Source organism: Microcaecilia unicolor, chromosome 4, assembly GCF_901765095.1.
Source record: "Microcaecilia unicolor chromosome 4, aMicUni1.1, whole genome shotgun sequence".
Classification (NCBI taxonomy): Eukaryota; Metazoa; Chordata; class Amphibia; order Gymnophiona; family Siphonopidae; genus Microcaecilia; species Microcaecilia unicolor.
The window spans coordinates 29,795,034-29,814,785 of NC_044034.1; the positions used below are offsets into that span (position 1 = coordinate 29,795,034).

The 19,752-nt window shown below is 47.4% G+C and overlaps 1 protein-coding gene across 1 annotated transcript in view; it reads right to left on the bottom strand.

Moving 5' to 3' along the window:
- Positions 1-19,752, bottom strand: part of TENM4 (teneurin transmembrane protein 4) — a 1,172,733-nt gene that overhangs the window by 433,718 nt on the left and 719,263 nt on the right. The window contains 2 exon segments of the mRNA XM_030200091.1: positions 10,108-10,343; positions 14,998-15,096. Of these exon segments, the coding sequence (XP_030055951.1) occupies positions 10,108-10,343; positions 14,998-15,096 (335 nt within the window).

A 19,752-nucleotide genomic window follows, 5' to 3' on the forward strand; every position in this document is an offset into this window, starting at 1 on the left:
GCACTGGTCATCTAGTGGAGAATCGAGGCAGGAGCTGGAAATCATGGCAGGGACTGGAAGTCACAGCAGCCATTTTGAATGAGGAAGACGGTACGGGTAGGAACAAGTGAGAATCTCTCCCAACCCGACTCTCCACTAGACCACCAGAATGATACAGTAGGCCTGGAGGGGGCCTATGGATGGGTCTGGGGTGGGAGAGAAGTAGGGGGCGGCAATGGAGGGCCACCATGGAAGGTGGGGGAAGGAAGGGAAGGAATGCCAGGCACCATGGGGGAGGGGGGGGGGGTAACAGAGGAATACTTGAATATAAACCCTCAGTTTATATTGGAGTTCATATTTCTCCCCTCCCTTTTTTTAGGAGAAAAGTGTTATCTTGGTTTATAATCGGATGGGTTTATATTCGAGTATATATGGTAAATACAGACGATTCTGTAAGTAAAGTTGAATCTGTTGATTACTCCTGTTGTCTTTTTTTGGGGGTTGTTTTTCTTTTTTTTGAGGAATATACCATTTCTAAGCTGCGATGTGATAACGTGTAGAAAATAATTACGAATGAAAAGGTTATTCATAATTTTTAAATGAGTTAATTACTAAACCCAGCCAGATCTCCTCAATGTGGTAATTAATAATTGATTACACTCAAAATTAAACACAATTTTTCATTAAAATCTAATTAAATATCTGCGTCTCTTTTGCCCGCTGATTAAATCGGATAGTCTGTTACAGAGAAGCCCTTTGTTAAATATGTTTGTTCCGAGCTGAACACATTAATTTCATTCTTAATAATTGATAGGTCCTTTAGAAATCAGTAATTACGGTTCATAATTACAGAGGTTCAGCCTGACCATCATTCCTGGCACTTGGCCATTGCTGTCTCTTGGCAGATGCTGAAATCTGCTCTTTCCAGTATTAAATGGTCTTATGCATATACTGGGATGATCGTCAGTTCCAGAACTAAGAAAATGCTGAGGCGACAATTCTAAAACTGGGCGTCTCCGTTTTAGGTGCCCCGATGGCCATGCAGTCAGAGTCATTTCTATAATAGCATTTGGGCACCCAGATTCCATTAGAGACGGTTCTGGTTTGCATTATATTTACAGGAAACAAAAAGAGTGAGGTAAATCCAAAGAGGATATTCAAGAAGTCTTTAATGCAAACAGCAAGAGGACGACCCGACACGGCTGTGTTTCGGCACAAAGGCCTGCCTCAGGGGTCAGGTTATTCTCTTATGTTGTGGCATAATTGACGTCACTGATGTCTGCCGGTCAGCCGGTTTCAGCAGCTCAGCGGTTTTTTTCCTACTGAGGATTTCACAGGAATTCAACAGCCTGGACTCTGACTACACTCTTTTGTTAAGCTTTTTTTGCCATAACATAAGAGACTAACCTGACCCCTGAGGCAGGCTTTTGAGCTGAAACACGGCCATGTCGAGTCGTAAAGACTCCCTGATAGCCTCTTTGGATTTATCTCACTTTTTTGTTGTTGCTCATGTTCACGTGAGGTCTATTCCTCCCCCTTTTTTTTTTGTGCACTATATTTACACAGCTGCACTTAAAACCACTCATAGACCTGATGTAACTGTGGTTGCGTAAATGCGGCAGGGACATGTGTAATTTGAAGTTTTACATGCAAATGGCAGCCCTGCCCATTCACCACCCATACGCACGCACCCACCCCTTGCATTTACACACTATCCTCTGGATTCTACATATGGCACTGAGTTGCGCTTGCAAATTTGGACATGTTTCAAATTTGCATGCGCAACTTAACTGAATAACAAGCCAATCAGTGCTAATTGGGGAATAACAAGCAATTACCGGCATTAATTGGCAATTATTACTTTTTGCACGAGTTCTATAAAAAAAAAAGTGTGCGTAAATTCTAGTGCATGGCTATGGGAGGAGCATGGGTGGATCGGGGTGTTCCTACAATGTGCGTGTGTTGTTACAGGATTAGGGGGATCTACGCCTAATTTATGCAAGGGGATTACACTAGGTTTTCACTGGTGTTAAGTGGTCATACCTAAATGTAGTTGTGGTTCCTGCCACTAAGTGCTATTCCATAAACCGCGCCTAACGTTACACGCAGGTTTTAGAATAGCGCTAAGTGCTATTTTTAGCGGCGCTGATTTTTTTTTAGGCGCCATTTATAGAATCTAGTCCTTTGCACACCATTACAGACTAGCACGTAGGCACCCTGCCAGCATCCTCGTCTCCTCCTCTCCAGGGCCGCCAAGAGACTGGGCCGGGCCCGGGGCCACGCCTCCCACGGTCGCCGTCGCCGCTCCCCCTCCATCCCCCCCCCCCGAGGTCGCCACCACTCCCCCCCTCCGTCCGCCACCTGGCCGGGCCCCCTGCATTGAATCGCAGTCTCACCTCCGTAAAAGCAGCGCTGAAGGCAGCAGAACGCCTCCCTTCGGCCCTCCTTCCCTCCTTGTGTCCCGCCCTCACGGAAGTTACATCAGACGAGGGTGGGACACAGGGAGGGAAGGAAGGCCGAAGGGAGGCTTTCTGCTGCCTGTAGCGCTGCTTTCACGGAGGTGAGACTGCGATTTCAATGCAGGGGGCAGTTGGTCGACGACGGAGGGCGGGTGGGACTGCGACGCCGGGCCCCCCCCTTGGAGGCCCAGGCCGGGAGGAATTTTGTCCCCCCTGCCCCCCCTCTCGGCGGCTATGCTCCTCTCACCAACATACAAATTATTCTCCCAGTGGCACACCAGAAGAAAGTCACAGCAAAAGTCACCAAAATGTAAAGATTTATATTCCAGCAAACAAGGAGTAGGATGATCTGGCCTTGCAATAACCCGGGGAGACATATAAAGGTGAAATCTGTATTAAGTAGCAAAACAAAATGACTTGACACAGCAGCTGTGTTTCGGCGCCTAGGCGCCTGCCTCAGGAGTCTGAAAAAACATACAGACAAACGATATATAAAGTTGTATATAAATATGAATCACAACACACACATATACATCTAAAGTGAAAAACCGGACTAACAAATATAACATAAAAAATTAATAAAAATTAACAGAACTAGAGATTTAAAGATTTTAAGAATATGTGCATAATATCTTAAAACATGGCATGAGTGTATGTCCACATGTAAGTGGGTTACTTCAAATATTTCAGAATTTCTGTTCCACAATTGTTTTAAGATATATCGTTTGTGTGTATGTTTTTTCAGACACCTTTATACGTTGTGATAAGTATGAGGCTGTCCTATCCAGGGTAGGCCACTAGAGGGCGCTAGTAGGAGAATAGCTGGAGGTCGCTAGGACCGGGGAGAGCCCTGGGATGTCCACAGGTGTAGGAGGTTATGGGCTGGGTCCTGTGTAGCTAATGAACTCCTTTATACCCCACCTGAGTTGTGAAAGGAAGAGAAGTGAGCTGGCAGCAGAAGAAGAGAGATTCCCTGGAAGATACTGGCTAACCTTATGGACTTGTGGTGGACTGGGTGTCCAAAGGAGACAAGCAGGCTGAAAATCCTGGGGTAAGAAGGCCCTAAAGCATTAGTGTTGGACTGTGTGTCCCCAGTACTTGTAAAGAACTGTGTGTTCAAAGGGAGGACTGTGTGTCCAGGACTGTGTGTCCAAAGTACTGAGCAGGCTGCAAGGCCTGGGGTTGGGAGTCCCCAAAGTATTGAAGCTAGTACTAAGCCCATGTATCTGTGTGAAGACCTATGAAAGCATAAAGTATTAAGCTAGAAGAAGTGTGCCCAGGGGCTGGAATAAAGAGTTGCCTGGGAACTATGCAGTCGGTCACCCTGAGTGAGAAGGGGGATATCACAACGTCTCCCTGGGTTATTGCGAAGGCCAGATCACCCTACTCCTTGTTTTGCTGTTCTACTTTGACGTAGCAATTGAAGGTTCCTCCACCTCCTGTGGCTGCTCCTCGCTTTAAGATTTATATTCCAAACAGCAGCTCATAATAGAACATCCTCACGGTACGTTATGGAATTCAGTGTTGTCTTTATATCGGAGGTGTGCCCCTTATATTTTTCCTGCCCTGCCTTGGTCGTTGTAGCACACATAAAAAGATTCTCTCCTGACTCAGAGCTGCAAGCAAAGTCTCCTTCAACACTGAGACCTGACCTTCTCTCTCAATCTCATCTCCACTGATCCAATACATCACCAGGGTGCTGAAAGCAGAACTTCCCTTATCCCCAGATCTCTGGGATTCCAACTTAATAGCTGGTGAGACCTGAGATCAGCCCTCAGCTGTATGATTTACCAGCATCAGCTGGCAGCTTTCTTGCAATCGTACATGCTTTAATTAACTGGTTTCCATTTTGCAGTTCTATGCTATTTGCAGCTGAATCTGAACAGAAGCTCAGAAAGTTAGTTCACATTAGCATATTCTATTTCTCGTTTAACAGCAGCCAAAACCCAAAAGAAATTAGTTGAAACATTTGAGCTTGCATTTACAATTATACACACTTCTTCGAGCCACAGAAAATGAGAATCTCGTTTCACCGTTGAGCTTCTGCAGATGAGATGAGCCATCAAACAACAAACCACAGAGCACAACGAAAGCGATCTCTCCCAGCCTGTGAAGAAAGTCCATCACAAGCCCTTCCTCCCACAAATCGATCATACTGACGGGACCGCGGGATCAGAGGCAGCTGACTGGTGGTCCCCTCAAAACCTAGCTGTGGGGTCCTTTTACTAAGGTGCGCTGAAAAATGGCCTGCGGTAGTGTAAGCGTGGGTTTGGGGCGTGTGCAGAATCATTTTTCAGCGCACCTGTAAAAAAGGCCTTTTTCAAATTTTTGAGGAAAATGGACTTTAGGCAAAATGAAAATTGCCACGCGTCCATTTTGGGTCTGAGACCTTACCACCAGCCATTGACGTAGCGGTAAAGTCTCACGCGGTAACCGGGTGGTAAGGACCTACGCGTGCCAAATGCCACTTGGCGTGCGTCCAATACATACGGCTGAAAATAAAAATTGTTTTTCGGCCACGCATATTGGACGCACGGTAAAAGTGAAATTACTGCTAGAGCCACGCGGGTAGTCATGCGGTAACTCCATTTTGGCGCATGTTGGGCACGTGTAACGCTTACGTGGCTTAGTAAAAGAGCCCCTGTATTTCTTGAATACTTAGCACATTACTAAGTGCTTGACTGGAACATTAAATGGGGGTTGGTGCCCACAAAACAGTGGCGTAGCCAAGGGTGGGCCTAGGCCCACCCACTTTGCACTCAGGCCCACCCAGCAGCAGCACATCTATGATGTGGTTAGCAGGGATTCCAAAGCCCCACTAGCTGAAAATTCCCAACAACTGTCCCTCCTGCATACCTTGTAAATAGAAGATCTTCACCTGCAGCAAGCAGGATGTCAGACTCACAGAAACAGATGCCTGCGTGGCCGCGTTGCTGATCTGCAAGGGCAGGCTTCTACATGGAATGTTGATAGTGGACTAGCAACATTCCATGTAGAATCTCAAATAGTAGCAACAGAATCTCAAATAATTTATTTGGATTTTGCTCACACCTTTTTCAGTAGTAGCTCAAGGTGAGTTACATTCAGGTACTCTGGATATTTCTCTGTCCCAGGAGGGCTCACAATCTAAGTTTGTACCTGAGGCAGGGTTAAGTGACTTGCCCAAGATCACAGGGAGCAGCAGTGGGATTTGAACCAGCCACCTCTGCATTGCAAGACCAATACTCTAACCACTAGGCCACTCCTCCACTCTCACTCTCCAAGCTCCATTGCGTGTTAGCCAGTTAGTGTACTGTAAGTATAACCAGTGGTGTGCTGGAGCCGGCTCGCACCGGCTCGCAAAAGCCGCTTGTTAAATTTTGACAGCTCTTGCGAGCGGTTGTTGTAGGGGGCGAGCCCGACTCCACTGCACGAGGTAAGCATGGCAGGAGGGCGCCATGCTTACCTCCCCTCCCGCTTCCATCCATGTGTAGCGATGTCCATCGCCCCCCCATCCTCCCCTGCCGCTCCCATCCGTCCGTTTCAATTACCTGCCTCGAAACGCCGCATTATCTAAAGCCTGCCTGCTGCCCGTCTCCAGCTGCCTGCCTTCCCTGCTTGCTTCTCAGGAGTTGGTTCGCACCCTTAGTCCCGCCTTCTGACGTCATTCTGACGTCATTTCCTTTTCCCGCGGCGGGACTAAGGGCGCGAACCAACTCCTGAGAAGCAAGCAGGGAAGGCAGGCAGCTGGAGACGGGCAGCAGGCAGGCTTTAGATAATGCGGCGCTTCGAGGCAGGTAATTAACGGACGGATGGTAGCGGCAGGGGAGGATGGGGGGGCGAAGGACATCGCTAGACCTGGATGGGAGCAGGAGGGCAGGGGAGGGAGGAGAACTGCTGGGCATGGATGGGCAGAGGGCGGCAGGGGAGAGAACTGCTGGGCATGGATGGGCAGAGGGCGGCAGGGGAGAGAATTGCTGGGCAAGGATTGGCAGAGGGAGGCAGGGGAGAGAACTGCTGGGCATGGATGGGCAGAGGGGGCAGGGGAGAGAATTGCTGAGCATGGATGGGCAGAGGGAAGCAGGGGAGAGAATTGCTGGGCATGGATGGGCAGAGGGGGGCAGGGGAGAGAATTGCTGAGCATGGATGGGCAGAGGGAAGCAGGGGAGAGAACTGCTGGGCATGGATGGGCAGAGGGGGGAACTGCTGGGCATGGATGGGCAGAGGGAGGCAGGGGAGAGAACTGCTGGGCATGGATGGGCAGAGGGCGGCAGGGGAGAGAACTGCTGGGCATGGATGGGCAGAGGGAGGCAGGGGAGAGAACTGCTGGGCAAGGATGGGCAGAGGGAGGCAGGGGGGAGAACTGCTGGGCATGGATGGGCAGAGGGGGGCAGGGGAGAGAATTGCTGAGCATGGATGGGCAGAGGGAAGCAGGGGAGAGAATTGCTGGGCATGGATGGGCAAAGGAGAGAATTGCTGGGCATGGATGGGCAGAGGGGGCAGGGGAGAGAAGAGAATTGCTGGGTATGGATGGATAGAGAGGGGCAGGGGAGAGAGGAGAGTTTCAGGACATGGATGGCAGGGAGAGCAAGAGAAATTCTGGACATGGAGGGAAGATAGAGGAAGGCGATTAGATGAGGGAAAAGGAAGTGAGGAGAGAAACTGCACATGGATGGAGAAAATAGGCAGAAGCTGGATCCACTGTACAGTCAAGTATGCGGAGGACCAGAAATGAAGAAGAAAGGAGGAAAGAAAAGAAATAAATAGAAAGGAAGCCCTGGAAACGGAGTCAAGGGAACAGATAGAGAGCAGCAGAATCAGAGAAGCAAAGTCACCAGACAACAAAGGTAGAAAAAAAATAATTTTATTTTCATTATAGTGTTTGGAATATGTCCACTTTGAGAATCAGGTGCTGAACGTTAAAAGTTTATGTTTATTTACTTATTTATGGCATTTTATCCCATATTAAACATGAATTAGATTGGAACCTGGGATCATTTAATTTTTTTTCCTGGATGAGAGTAATGTGTTGGCCGCGCCCCCCCCCCCCCCCCCCGGGGTATAGCCAGCTCTGCAATTTTTTTTTGGGGGGGTGCAGAGGTGGTTGGGGGCGCAGTGGTGGACGGGGGGGGGGGGGGCGCAGAGGTGGATGTGGGGGCGCCGAGGTGGGGGGGGGGCGCCGAGGTGGACCGGGGAGAGAGCCTGTTGTTAAAAATTTACCAGCACACCACTGAGTATAACACACTAGCTAGCTAATGCTTCCCCGCCCATGCTATACCCCCAAGAGAAAAAAAAACACGGAGAAATTCATTACCACGTGGTTTACTGCGTAATAACAGGGAAAGTACTGCAAAACAACTTAACACAACTGCACATTAGCCTGTTTTCACACATTAACCTGGCATTGCTGGGCCCTTTTTACTAAAGGGTTGGTGCGAGGCAACAGGCTTGCCGCGCCAATCTGGAACTACTGCTGGGCTACCGCAGGAGCCTGGCAATAGCTCCCACCCACAGTGTTCGCCATTTCCTGCGCCATTTTTCTATTTTTGTAGCGCCGGTGCTTACCTACGGTAATCGGGCAGCACCATGTGTTGCCCGGTTACCGCCAGGTTAGCATGGGATCCCTTACCGTCACCTCAATGGGTGGTGGTAGGCCTCCCCCCCCCCCCCCCTAAAAAAAAATAATGGCTGCATGGGAAGTAGTTCACTTACTGCACAGTCATTTCTTTTCCAGAACAAAAGAACCTTTTACCTGCTGCGGTAAAAGGGGACACTCAGCGAAAGTCGCTAGCGCAGGCCCCCTTTTACCATAGCTTAGTAAAAGGATCCCTAAGTGGCAAAGATGCTTTCATAAAAGGAGAAATTAGACCTTACCTGCTAATTTGCTTTCCTTTAGTCCCTTCGGACCGGCTTGCTAGTGTGAGCGTCATGGAACTTTTTTTTTTTTGAGAGGCGGGAGGAATTGAAGAGCAAGCAATGCCACCAGAAAACCAGTACAGCACGACGGAGCCGACTGCTTGTTTGTGTCTTGGGGAGGTTTTTTTTTGGGGGGGGGGGTTGTTTTTGTTTTACAACTAAAGAAGTGGCTGCCTCTCCCAAAGGCTAAAACACCTTTCCTCCGAAAGGGTTGGACCTTCCCTGACAACCAAGGGAGATGGGGAGGAAGGGGGAAGGGACCCGGGAACCCCCGAGTTTACCACCCTAGAAGCTGGAGAAGAAAAAACCTTTATCTCCTAGCCTCTCAACAAGATTCCCCAGGTACAGAAGATAGCAATTCCCCTTTTTTTTTTATCAAGTAAAGAAAGAGAGAGAGAGAGAGAGAGAGAGAGAGAAAGACTAATGGGCTCACCTCCTGCCTGCTGGAGACAGAAAATACTGAGGCTAGGGTCACATGGCCAGACCTCTTATTGGCTCTCTAGAGTCAGAAGTTTCTCAGTCTCCACCTGCTGGAAGGCGTGCACAACCCATCAATTCAACCCTGGGCCGGTCCAGAGGGACGCTAAGGAAGGGTACCTTAGCGCACAGAACCATGTTTGTGAAGGTTATTTTCTTTGCAAAAGTAAAATTTCATATGTAGTCTTCTGCACTCAAAATTCAATTTAAATCAATAGTTAATAAATTGCTGGAAAGCAAATGTATGCAAAGAAGCTTACTTTTATCAGGCAAATTACTAAGGAAGTGACTTTGCAGCTCAGTAAGGTACAATTGTCTTATTTCTTTTGCACATTTTTTCATGGCTAAAGTTTGCATGCAGCAGCAGACAAGAGAGGCAATCCACAGTACAGAAGAACAAGTTAACCAGAAAAAAGCACCTTCAAGACTGCAACCATCAAACCTTTAACAAAGGTCTCCACATAGGCCGTGTTTTGGCATAATGTCTGCATCAGGGGTCAGTCTTACGACTTACGAACCAACGAACTTCTGAAAAGTACTGAAGACCCATCTCTTTAAAAAAGCATACCACAAAGATCAACAAATGTAAACATACATGACTCCTCCACAGATATTCAGAACTGCCTTATAATATCTGCTTGTTATACTACTATCCTGTTAATGTTAAGTTACCGTGATACTTCTGTAAACTAAATGTCTATCTTTCTATTATATTTCCACCACTCATGATGTATTGTAAGCCACATTGAGCCTGCAAAAAGGTGGGATACAAATGCAAGAAATAAATAAATAAATATACCATGAGTGAGATCTTGTAATGTGCCACAAATAGGGCAGTCACCTCTGAAAATTTCAGTGTGACTTGATTAGGGGGGGGGGGGCATTAGAAGATCTCACTCAAGGTGCATAACAAAGGCTGACCCCTGACGCAGGCGTTATGCCAAAACACAGCCCGGGTCAGGTCCTTCATTAAAGGTTTGATACTTATCCAGTCTTGAAGGCCCTTGGTGCTTTTTTTTTCTGGTTAAATTTTGCAGGCTGTAAATTTTTCTCTTCCTCTTTCGCATGCACAAAAAGTAGAATGCAAAATTTGCAATTGTTTGGCACATACCCCGTCATCTTTTTTTCTGGCATTTTAAATCATAAGGTGAAAAAAAAAGGATAACATTTAACAGCTGCTCTCACTTGATTACACCAGAAGCTTACTGAGCGACAAGTGATGAGAGTCACTGCTAGAAACAGAGCACAAGGGTTAAAAAAAAAAAACCATCTTAAGAAAAAAGTGACAGAAGCTTACCAATAAAATACGCCAGAAGAATCACCAGGGTGACGGAGATGATAATGGCACTCAGGGCGGTGCATTTCCAGTTGCAGTATTTGTATGGTTTCTTCAGATTAAAGGCGGGTCTAGAGAATGTACTTCTGGGCAGGGGTCTGGGTGGAGGGGAATACACAGTGCTGGAAGTCAGGGGGTACCCTGGCGAAGTCGTGCAAAAGAGCGGTGAGGTGCCTCCAGGTTTGAACAGGAAGTGCCTGCAGAAATACAAGAAAGTAGGGTCAGCGAACCTTCACTGTACGGAGGTTGTCGTCAGGCGAGCAACAGCCGCTTGAGTAGGTAACAGCGGCGAGATCATGAGATAGTTCTCAAAAAAACCTAACGGCTGCCAAGTGACAAAAGGAGAGGAAGGTATTACAAAAATGGTGAAGAAATAAGAAAAGGAAACGGAATACATATCACACCTAAATCCTTTGGGGGGGGTGCATTAACAATAGAAATGTTCAAAAGGAACAGATGATGCAGTGAAATGTGACATTCAGACCACATCCTGGCGAGAGCTGGCCGTCTGATTCAGACATCTTTTCTGGCTACCTACTTTAGGACGGGTAAGTCCATCACTTGTAGCAACATAAAGGGGTCTGGGTTTTATTGATACAGTTACTCCCAGGATGCACATGCATTCAAAGTGTTCTACCTCAGGGGACAAAACGAAAACAGGAAGAGACTCTACGTCAAGAAGACCAAACAAAGTAAAGTAGAGGCTGATCAATGGACGAATCCAACACTGGGAGTTGTTATGTAGAAATGCTTTATTGATGCTGATATTGAGGGACCCGACATGGTCCGCGTTTCATAATCATGAAACGCCTACATCATAGGTCAAATAATTCCTCGGGAAAAACCTTTATTCCAAATCAGTCAAGAAATAACAAACCGAGGAACTGTAATATATCCAAACCTTTATTCAAAGAATACATGCAGACCCCACGGAATTTGTTAGTGTCGGTCTATCTGTTTGGATATAGTAGAGTTCCTCGCTTTGCTATTTCTTGACTGATTTGGAATAAAGGCTTTTCCTGAGGAATTATTTATTTGACCCCTGATGTAGGAGTCTCGTGACGCCGAAACATGGACCGTGTCGGGTCTCACAATATCAGCATCAATAAAGCAATTCTACATAACAGCTCCAGTGTTGGATTCATCCTTTGGTCAGACTCTACTTGACTTTGTTTGGTCTACCTTAGAGGATATCACCAACTTGTGACGGTGACACACTCACAGCAGATACTCAGCATGTCACCTGAGGTATGGCTCTTTTAATACAGTACGTAAGAATTTGGGCTTATCACATTCTAATCCAGGATTTTACTACATGCTAAACCCAGATTTCATGTGGCATCTTTTGACCCTCTATTTTTTTTTTACTGCAGGTCATGTGTGAACGTTACTATGTAGTACCTGAAGAGAGTTAATGCGAGGGAACCTGGGGGCCCTTTTACAAAGGCCTAGGAGGGCTAATGCAAGGGTAGCACGTGCTAAATTGGCACTGCCGCTGGGATAGCACTTGCACCTGGCAGTAATTTCGTGTTTGGCGAACGCCGAATCCCATGATAGAGAATATTTTTCTATTTCCTACCATTTGGGGGGGGGGGTGTTCCCGGCGGTAATCGTCAGCATGGCCATGTTGGCGCACACTGCGTGCTTACTGCGCAGGTAGCGCGTGAGCCCTTACCGCTAGGTCAATGGCTGGCAGTAAGGGCTCAGGCCATAAATAGCCTATAACATGCTAGGCATCTAACCAGTGGTGTGCTGGTAAATTTTTAACAACAGGCTCTCTCCCTGGTCCACCTCTGCGCCCCCCCCACAACGGGCTCCCTCCCCGGTCGACCTCTGTGTCGTTCCCCCCCCCCCCCCAAATTGGAGAGCTGGCTATAGCCGGGAAGAGAGCCTGAGAGGGGGGCAATGCATTATTCTCTCCAGGAAGACTGAGATTCTGTGGTGCAAGGCAAGCCGGCTCTGCTCTTCTCCTCCTCCCCCACCCATGCCCTGCCCTGCGCGAGCTACAGGGTCCCAGTTTCTGAGTCCAGTACATACCTGAAGAAGGCAACCTGGTTGTCCAGTAGATTCTTCGGGGCAGGCAGGAAAGATCCCCAGTCTTTCCTGCCCGCTGCTGGCGCTGACTCTCCCGCAGCGCTACTGCATCGCTCTTCAAAATTGCCACCGAGACTTACAAGGGCAGCCTCCAAGACTTCAGCAGAAGTCTTGCGAGGCTGCCGCTGGAAGTCACGGCGGCCATTTTTAAAGAGCGATCCGGCAGCGGTGGTGGGTCAGCGCCGGCAGCGGGCAGGCGAGACTGGGGATCTTTCCTGCCTATCCTGAAGAATCCACTGGGCAACCAGGGTGGTTGCCTTCTTCAGGTACGCACACTGGACTTGGAGCCTGGGACCCTGTAGCTCGGGGGAGGGAGGGAGGAGAGCCGGCTCGCACTGAAGAACAACCGGCTCGCAAGATGGTAAAAAATTAACAACCGGCTCTTGCGAGCCAGTGCAAGCCAGCTCCAGCACACCACTGCATCTAACGCTTCCACAACTGTTCTCTGACCATGCTGTGTCCCCTGAATGACGTGGAATCATGGAACCTACTGCAAAATATCTTTACATTTTGGGCAGTAGTGGTGCTCCCAAGCATTAACCACGTGCTGTGTCCCTTATTATGCTATGACCGATTCTATATATGGCGCCCAAATCTGGACGCATGTCCAAGTTTTGCGCACAATTTAATCGTGCAGTGAGGCCATTATCAAGCAATAATTGGGCACTAACAATCAATTATTGCAGTTAATTGGCTCCAATTAGGATTTGTGCACGCATCTTGCAAGGCGCTATGCTATAAAGGGCACAACTCAAAAGGGGGCATGGGTAGGTCAATGGCGTTCACTACAGATCCACACAGTATTACTGAATACCAGGGAGCCATGTCTAACTTACACGCAAGGATTTACACCAGGTTTCAGTTGGTATAAATCCTCATGCCCAAAGTTTGGGTTTCTGCCAGGCACTTGTGACCTGGATTGGCCACCGTTGGAAGCAGGATACTGGGCTGGATGGACCACTGGTCTGACCCAGTACGACTATTCTTAATGTTCTTAAGAAATCGGCTCCAAGCACTGTTCTATAAACAGCGCACAACCTGGAGTTCTAGTTATAGAATAACACACCATACTGATTTTTTTCAGCACCAAAATCTGGGTCCCGTTTACTGAATCTAGTCCTAAGTGCTTGATCTATGGCACATCATTGCCAGCTGTGAAAGCCAGGGAAACAAATTCCTCCTTCCCCCGTTATATTAAACAGCAGCATCTTTCGAATACTCTTTCATGTGGGGTGCTGTTTAGATCCTGACACACAGTTCTTCTTATGCTGGATCCAGAGAAGGATTAAAGCATAGGCAAACTAGGCACATGCCTAGGGCCCAAATGTTTAGGAGGGGCCCTCTCAGAAGCATTCCTAAGGCATATTTTGCTTTGGTAAGTTAGATGCTGGGAGAAAGAATAATGTGTGGAGGGAGAGAGAGAGAAAATTACATCCATCAATGCAGGGCCTGGGGCAAGGCCGCCCCGCTTCCGCCCCCCCCCCCCCCCCCCCCCGTCGCTGCAGTCCGCGGTCTCACCTGCCTGCCTCCTCGGCTCCGGGCCCCCTGCATTCAAGGCGGCAGTCGCAGATCGCTTCTCTTCTGGCATTCCCTCCCTGTGTCCCGCCCGCGTCTGATGTAACTTCCGGTTTCCGTGAGGGCGGGACACAGGGAGGGACGGCCGGAAGGGAGGCGATCTGTGACTGCCGCTTTGAATGCAGTGGGCCCGGAGCCGAGAAGGCAGGCAGGTGAGACCGGGAACTGCAGCGCCGGTGGCCAGACCCCGGCGCCGGGCCCCCCTTGGAGGTCCGGGGAATTTTGTCCCCCCCTGCCCCCCCTCTCTGCGGCCCTGCACCAATGCTCAAAGAGGTCTATCTGTTCTCCCCACTCCCTGTACACAGTCCTCCAATCAGCAGGGGGAGTCAGCAAGCAACACTTCTTACCAGCTGCTTTCTCCTCTTTTGGCTTTTCTCAGCAGTCAGAACCATATGGGATCCCATCTGGGGAAGTTTTAAAATGTATTTATATTATTATAGGGGTGGGGGTGGGGGGGGGGGGAGGCCATTGTGCTTGTTTCACTAGGGCTCATGAAAGGATTAATCCAGACCAGGCTGGATCCATTCTGCTGCTCTACTGTAACTTGTCCAGATAGTTATCCAGGTATCAGCAATGAATATGGGCGGTACCTGAATACATGCTGGCTCCACCCCCTGGACTGTCCAAGCACTATTGGGATAGCACCAGCGTAGTCAATACAGATTTTCAGTGGCATGATTCAGATAGTGCTGCTGAAAATCAGCGGCTGGCGTGAGCAAACACCACTTCTCCAGATGGGAGCCGTTCCAACATGGAAGTCCCGCTGAAAATAGGGCTAAACATTTCTTGTTTGGAAACACAACGATAATGCTCCCATCCAATCTAGCAGTCAACTTTTATGTCTTTGGGGGACACAAACACCTGCAACAAACTCTTGAACTCTTTTTGCATACTACTTTACGTAAGTCTTCGAGCGAAAGGCAATGCAAAGATAAGACATCCACCAGCTCAACAGCTTTCAAAGTTTCTTACTGTTAGTTCATGGAGTTAATACCACAATGGCAAAAAACCCAATGAGATGTCATGGATAAACATATTAACGATGTCTCGGTAATATGTATACGATATTGTACCCTGTACTGGGAACCTTATTATTTGCCATTTCAAAAATAAGTGACAGTAGCAAGTGAGCACATGCAAAATGTACAGAAAAGAGAGCGAGTGCGTAAGTATGTCACATACCCATCACTGTAAGCACCGTCATGTCGGGAGGAGGTGAGAATGTCCATCTCAATGAGGTTGTCCTGCAATGTCGCTAGGAATGTCTGCTTTGCTATGTTTCTACATACAGATGGAAACATGATTGGAGCCAGTGAGTCATGCATATATGAAGTGTGATTTTCAAAATACACAGCTTGTCTTAGGGTTAATGTGCATGAAATTAGAATGATGCACTATATATATAATGTCCACATACATATATAGCATTTTTAAAAAAAATGGCATGTTGCACAGGCTTTTTCCCAAAAGGCTGCACGCATAATGATGGGCCTTTCAAATTTCAGCACGGAAATCCAGAAGAGGGAAACAAAAGTTCTGCAGAAAGAGCAGTACAGTAGTCTACAAAAGCAGAAGACACGTTTTCTAATAGTTTAAAAGACTTTAATTCTTGCCACTTTAAAACACAACCTGACGTGGCCACGTTTCGCCTTCTAGAGACTGTGTCAGGGATTATCAAATATTATTTATTTATTTGTTACATTTGTATCCCACATTTTCCCACCTATTTTCAGGTTCAATGTGGCTTACATAGTACCGTCAAGGCGTTCGCCAAGTCCGGTAGAGAAACAAATACATGGTGATGTTGTGGTCGAATAGGGATCAGGCGCATTGGGGATTGAAGAGAGGAAAGGTTATGTGGTGTCCATTACGAGCTTTGATTTGCTGTGTTGCAGGGTGTAGGCATTTATGTTGGGTCAGTAGGATGTAATAATAAAAACAAAATGGGTGTGGAATCACGAACGCAATCTAGCAAAAACAAACAGTAATCCACAAGGTGTAAAACTGTAATGTAGCAAACTTGTGAAGAAAACAGGGAAGGAAAAAGCCTCAAAGTAGCTCGAAACAAAGTTTTACAAAGCAGTGTTGGTCAAACTAAGACCTTACTTCATCATCGGCAAAAACCTTCCCAAGAACAGAGTGACTTCAATCAAAATACAAAATCACTTATCCCATGGCAAAAATGAAGCACCCAAGAGCATCTGGTGGAAGTTTAAAGATGCTGAACTGCCCCCTGGCCTGCAGGTTTCTATGACCTTTTGAAGCAATTTTTACGAAACGTTGGCCAACGTTAGCCCGGGGGGCAGTTCTGCATCTTTAAACTTCCACCAGAGGCTCTTGGGTGCTTCATTCTTGCCATGAGATAAGTGATTTTTCTTTGAGCACTGTATTTTGAATGAAGTCACTCTATTCTTGGGAAGGTTTTTGCCGATGACGAAATAAGGTCTTTGTTTGACCGACGCTGTTCTGTAAAACTTTGTTTTGGGCTACTTTGAGGCTTTTCCTTCCCTGTTTTCTTTATAAGTTTCTTCGCAAGTTTGTTACATTACATTCAAAATACAGTGCTCAAAGAAAAATCACTTATCTCATGGCATCCAAGAGCATCTGGTGGAAGTTTAAAGATGCAGAACTCTCCCCAGGCCAAAGTTGGCCAGCGTTTCGTAAAAACTGTTTCAGGGTCCCAGAAGGCAAAAAATAAATTTCACAGTATTACATTCAGAAGGTCTTAGAAACTTGCAGGCCCAGGGGCAGTTCTGCATCTTTAAACTTCCACCAGATGCTCTTGGGTGCTTCATTCTTGCCATGAGATAAGTGATTTTGTATTTTGATTGAAGTCGCTCTGTTCTTGGGAAGGTTTTTGCCGATGATGAAGTAAGGTCTTGGTTTGACCGACACTGCTCTGTAAAACTTTGTTTCGAGCTACTTTGAGGCTTTTCAATTCCCTGTTTTCTTTATAAGTTTTCTTCACAAGTTTGGTACATTACAGTTTTACACTTTGTGGATTACTGTTTGTTTTTGCTAGGATGTAATAATAAAAACAGCTCAGCAGGTGGCAGCAGGATAAAACAAGTGTCTCCTCCTTTCTCAACAGTATACTAATCCCTGAAGTAGCCTCTAGAGAGGCGAAACGTGGCCACATCGGGTTGTGTTTTAAAGTGGCAAGAATGAAAGCCTTTTTAACTATTAGAAGACGTGTTACTAATGAGCGCTAACAGGCCAGGTGCCCTAGATCCCCCCCCCCCCGCAGTAAAATTATCAGGCAGTTCTGTATATGGCATGCCTGCATTTGAGAGCATATCTGAAACGTAAATGCAGAAGAGATGCCACTTATGAGCATGCTTCTTCTAAGTGCTACTATACAGCATCGCACACAAGCGAAATAGCGCGCAGTTGGGAAGGCGCATTGACTGGCACATTAGGTGCGCCCACTTATACCTTGCATCGTCTAGGTGTAAGCAGGCGCGCCAATGTGGGTCTGCGGTGGTGTTCTACAGCAATATCACAGTGTCTTGAACCTGTTCACAGAATTGGCTCCCCGCGCTGCACTGGAGCATCAGAAAAGGAGATGCCAATTTACAGAATTGTCTGTCTGTTAACATGGCAATAGCATGTGCTAATGCGGTAGCACAGCTTTTAATACACAGTGGCGTATTTAAACAAGGTGCGTCAGTGGCGTATGCATCCCCTGTCAGACATGCCCCCCCCCCCCCCCCACCACCACCACACCTTAAAATCCTGTCTGCTGCAGTTTCCTTCCTGAACAGTTCTGGTGTAGGCCATAGGCAGACTATGAGTGCCGCTGCCCGAATGAAGACTGCAGCAGATAGGATTTTAAGGTATAGTGGGGGGAGGGGAGGAGACGCACACCATTTAAAAACTTTCTGGCTATGCATTTGCTAATAGCATGAGGTCCGACGCTTAAGGCACACGGCTGAGCTCTGACATGTAGTGTATTACAGTGCAGCCGTCCTAGACAAGGGAAAACTTATTGTACCTGTTAAAAACATTACAAACCACCTTGAGCTAAAATTGGAAAGGCAATCTGGAAATACAAAATATATTATACCCGCAGATTATAAAAAAAAAACCTAATGAAATAAGACCTCTTTTTCACCTTAATTCATCAAATAGCCAATAAGTAGCCCATAACTAAAAGAGAACAGTATATCAGTCCCTCAAGGCTCTATTAAATAGAATGAATGAAACCACCAGTTTTATTTCTTCCATATACTCAAAAACGAACGCCACCCACACCGCATTACCAGTGTATTGCTACAAGTAAAGGTCATTTTACATTTACCCAGTTTATTTTGCTGATGTTAATATTATTTTTCGGTAGAACTGACAGTGTATTATTTCAATTCCTGCTACACTGCCCAGAATCGTTTAATCTAATATTGTAGGGCTGTAACCACTCCAGGCAGCCTGTACTGGTACACCAAGACCCAAAATTACAAAGTTATTTAGGCTTTTCCTAATCCAGGACCTTATTTACTGACATGCATTCATTCACATTAAGCCTATAGTTAGTAATAGATAGTAACATAGAAGATGATGGCAGAAAAAGACCTGCACGGTCCATCCAGTCTGCCCAACAAGATAACTCATATTTGCTACTTTTTGTGAATACCCTACTTTGATTTGTACCTCTGCTCTTCAGGGCACAGACCGTATAAGTCTGCCCAGCACTATCCCCGCCTCCCAACCACCAGACCCGTTTCCCACCACCGGCGCTGGCACAGACCGTATAAGTCTATCCAGCACTATCCCCGCCTCCCAACCACCAGCTCCGCCTCCCAACCACCGGCTCTGGCACAGACCGTACAAGTCTGCCCAGCACTATCCCCGCCTCCCAACCACCAGCCCCGCCTCCCAACCACCGGCTCTGGCACAGACCGTATAAGTCTGCCCAGCACTATCCCCGCCTCCCAACCACCAGCTCCGCCTCCCAACCACCGGCTCTGGCACAGACCGTACAAGTCTGCCCAGCACTATCCCCGCCTCCCAACCACCAGCCCCACCTCCCAACCACCGGCTCTGGCACAGACCATATAAGTCTGCCCAGCACTATCCCCGCCTCCCAACCACCGGCTCTGGCATAGACCGTACAAGTCTGCCCAGCACTATCCCCGCCTCCCAACCACCAGCCCCACCTCCCAACCACCGGCTCTGGCACAGACCATATAAGTCTGCCCAGCACTATCCCCGCCTCCCAACCACCAGCTCCGCCTCCCAACCACCGGCTCTGGCACAGACCGTACAAGTCTGCCCAGCACTATCCCCGCCTCCCAAACACCAGTCCCGCTTCCCACCACCGGCTCTGGCACAGACCGTATAAGTCTGCCCAGCACTATCCCCGCCTCCCAACCACCAGCCCCGCCTCCCGATCTTGACTAAGCTCCTGAGGATCCATTCCTTCGGCACAGGATTCCTTTATGCTTATCCCACGCATGTTTGAATTCCGTTACCGTTTTCATTTCCACCACCTCCCGCGGGAGGGCATTCCAAGCATCCACTACTCTCTCCGTGAAAAAATACTTCCTGACATTTTTCTTGAGTCTGCCCCCCCTTCAATCTCATTTCATGTCCTCTCGTTCTACCATCTTCCCATCTCCGGAAAAGGTTCATTTGCGGATTATTTGTATTTGGCTGAATAGTAAAATATGCTATTTGGTACAGCTTTACTTGTAATAGAATTTCTCTTTCTTCCCTTCCCTGCTTTTGAGAGCTTGGTAGGATTCTAATTGATAATGAATGTAATTACCTGTGTTTATTTCTCTTCCTGCTCTATTGCTTGTTTGTACGAGAGTACGTTTTTTTCCCCCTCTGACACAGACACAACTTCTCCCAGAGATTTTCTTGAAATTGGTTGTAAAAACTATCATGAATAAATAAAAATAAATAAATAAAAAAGAAACAAATAATGTGGGCTCAAGG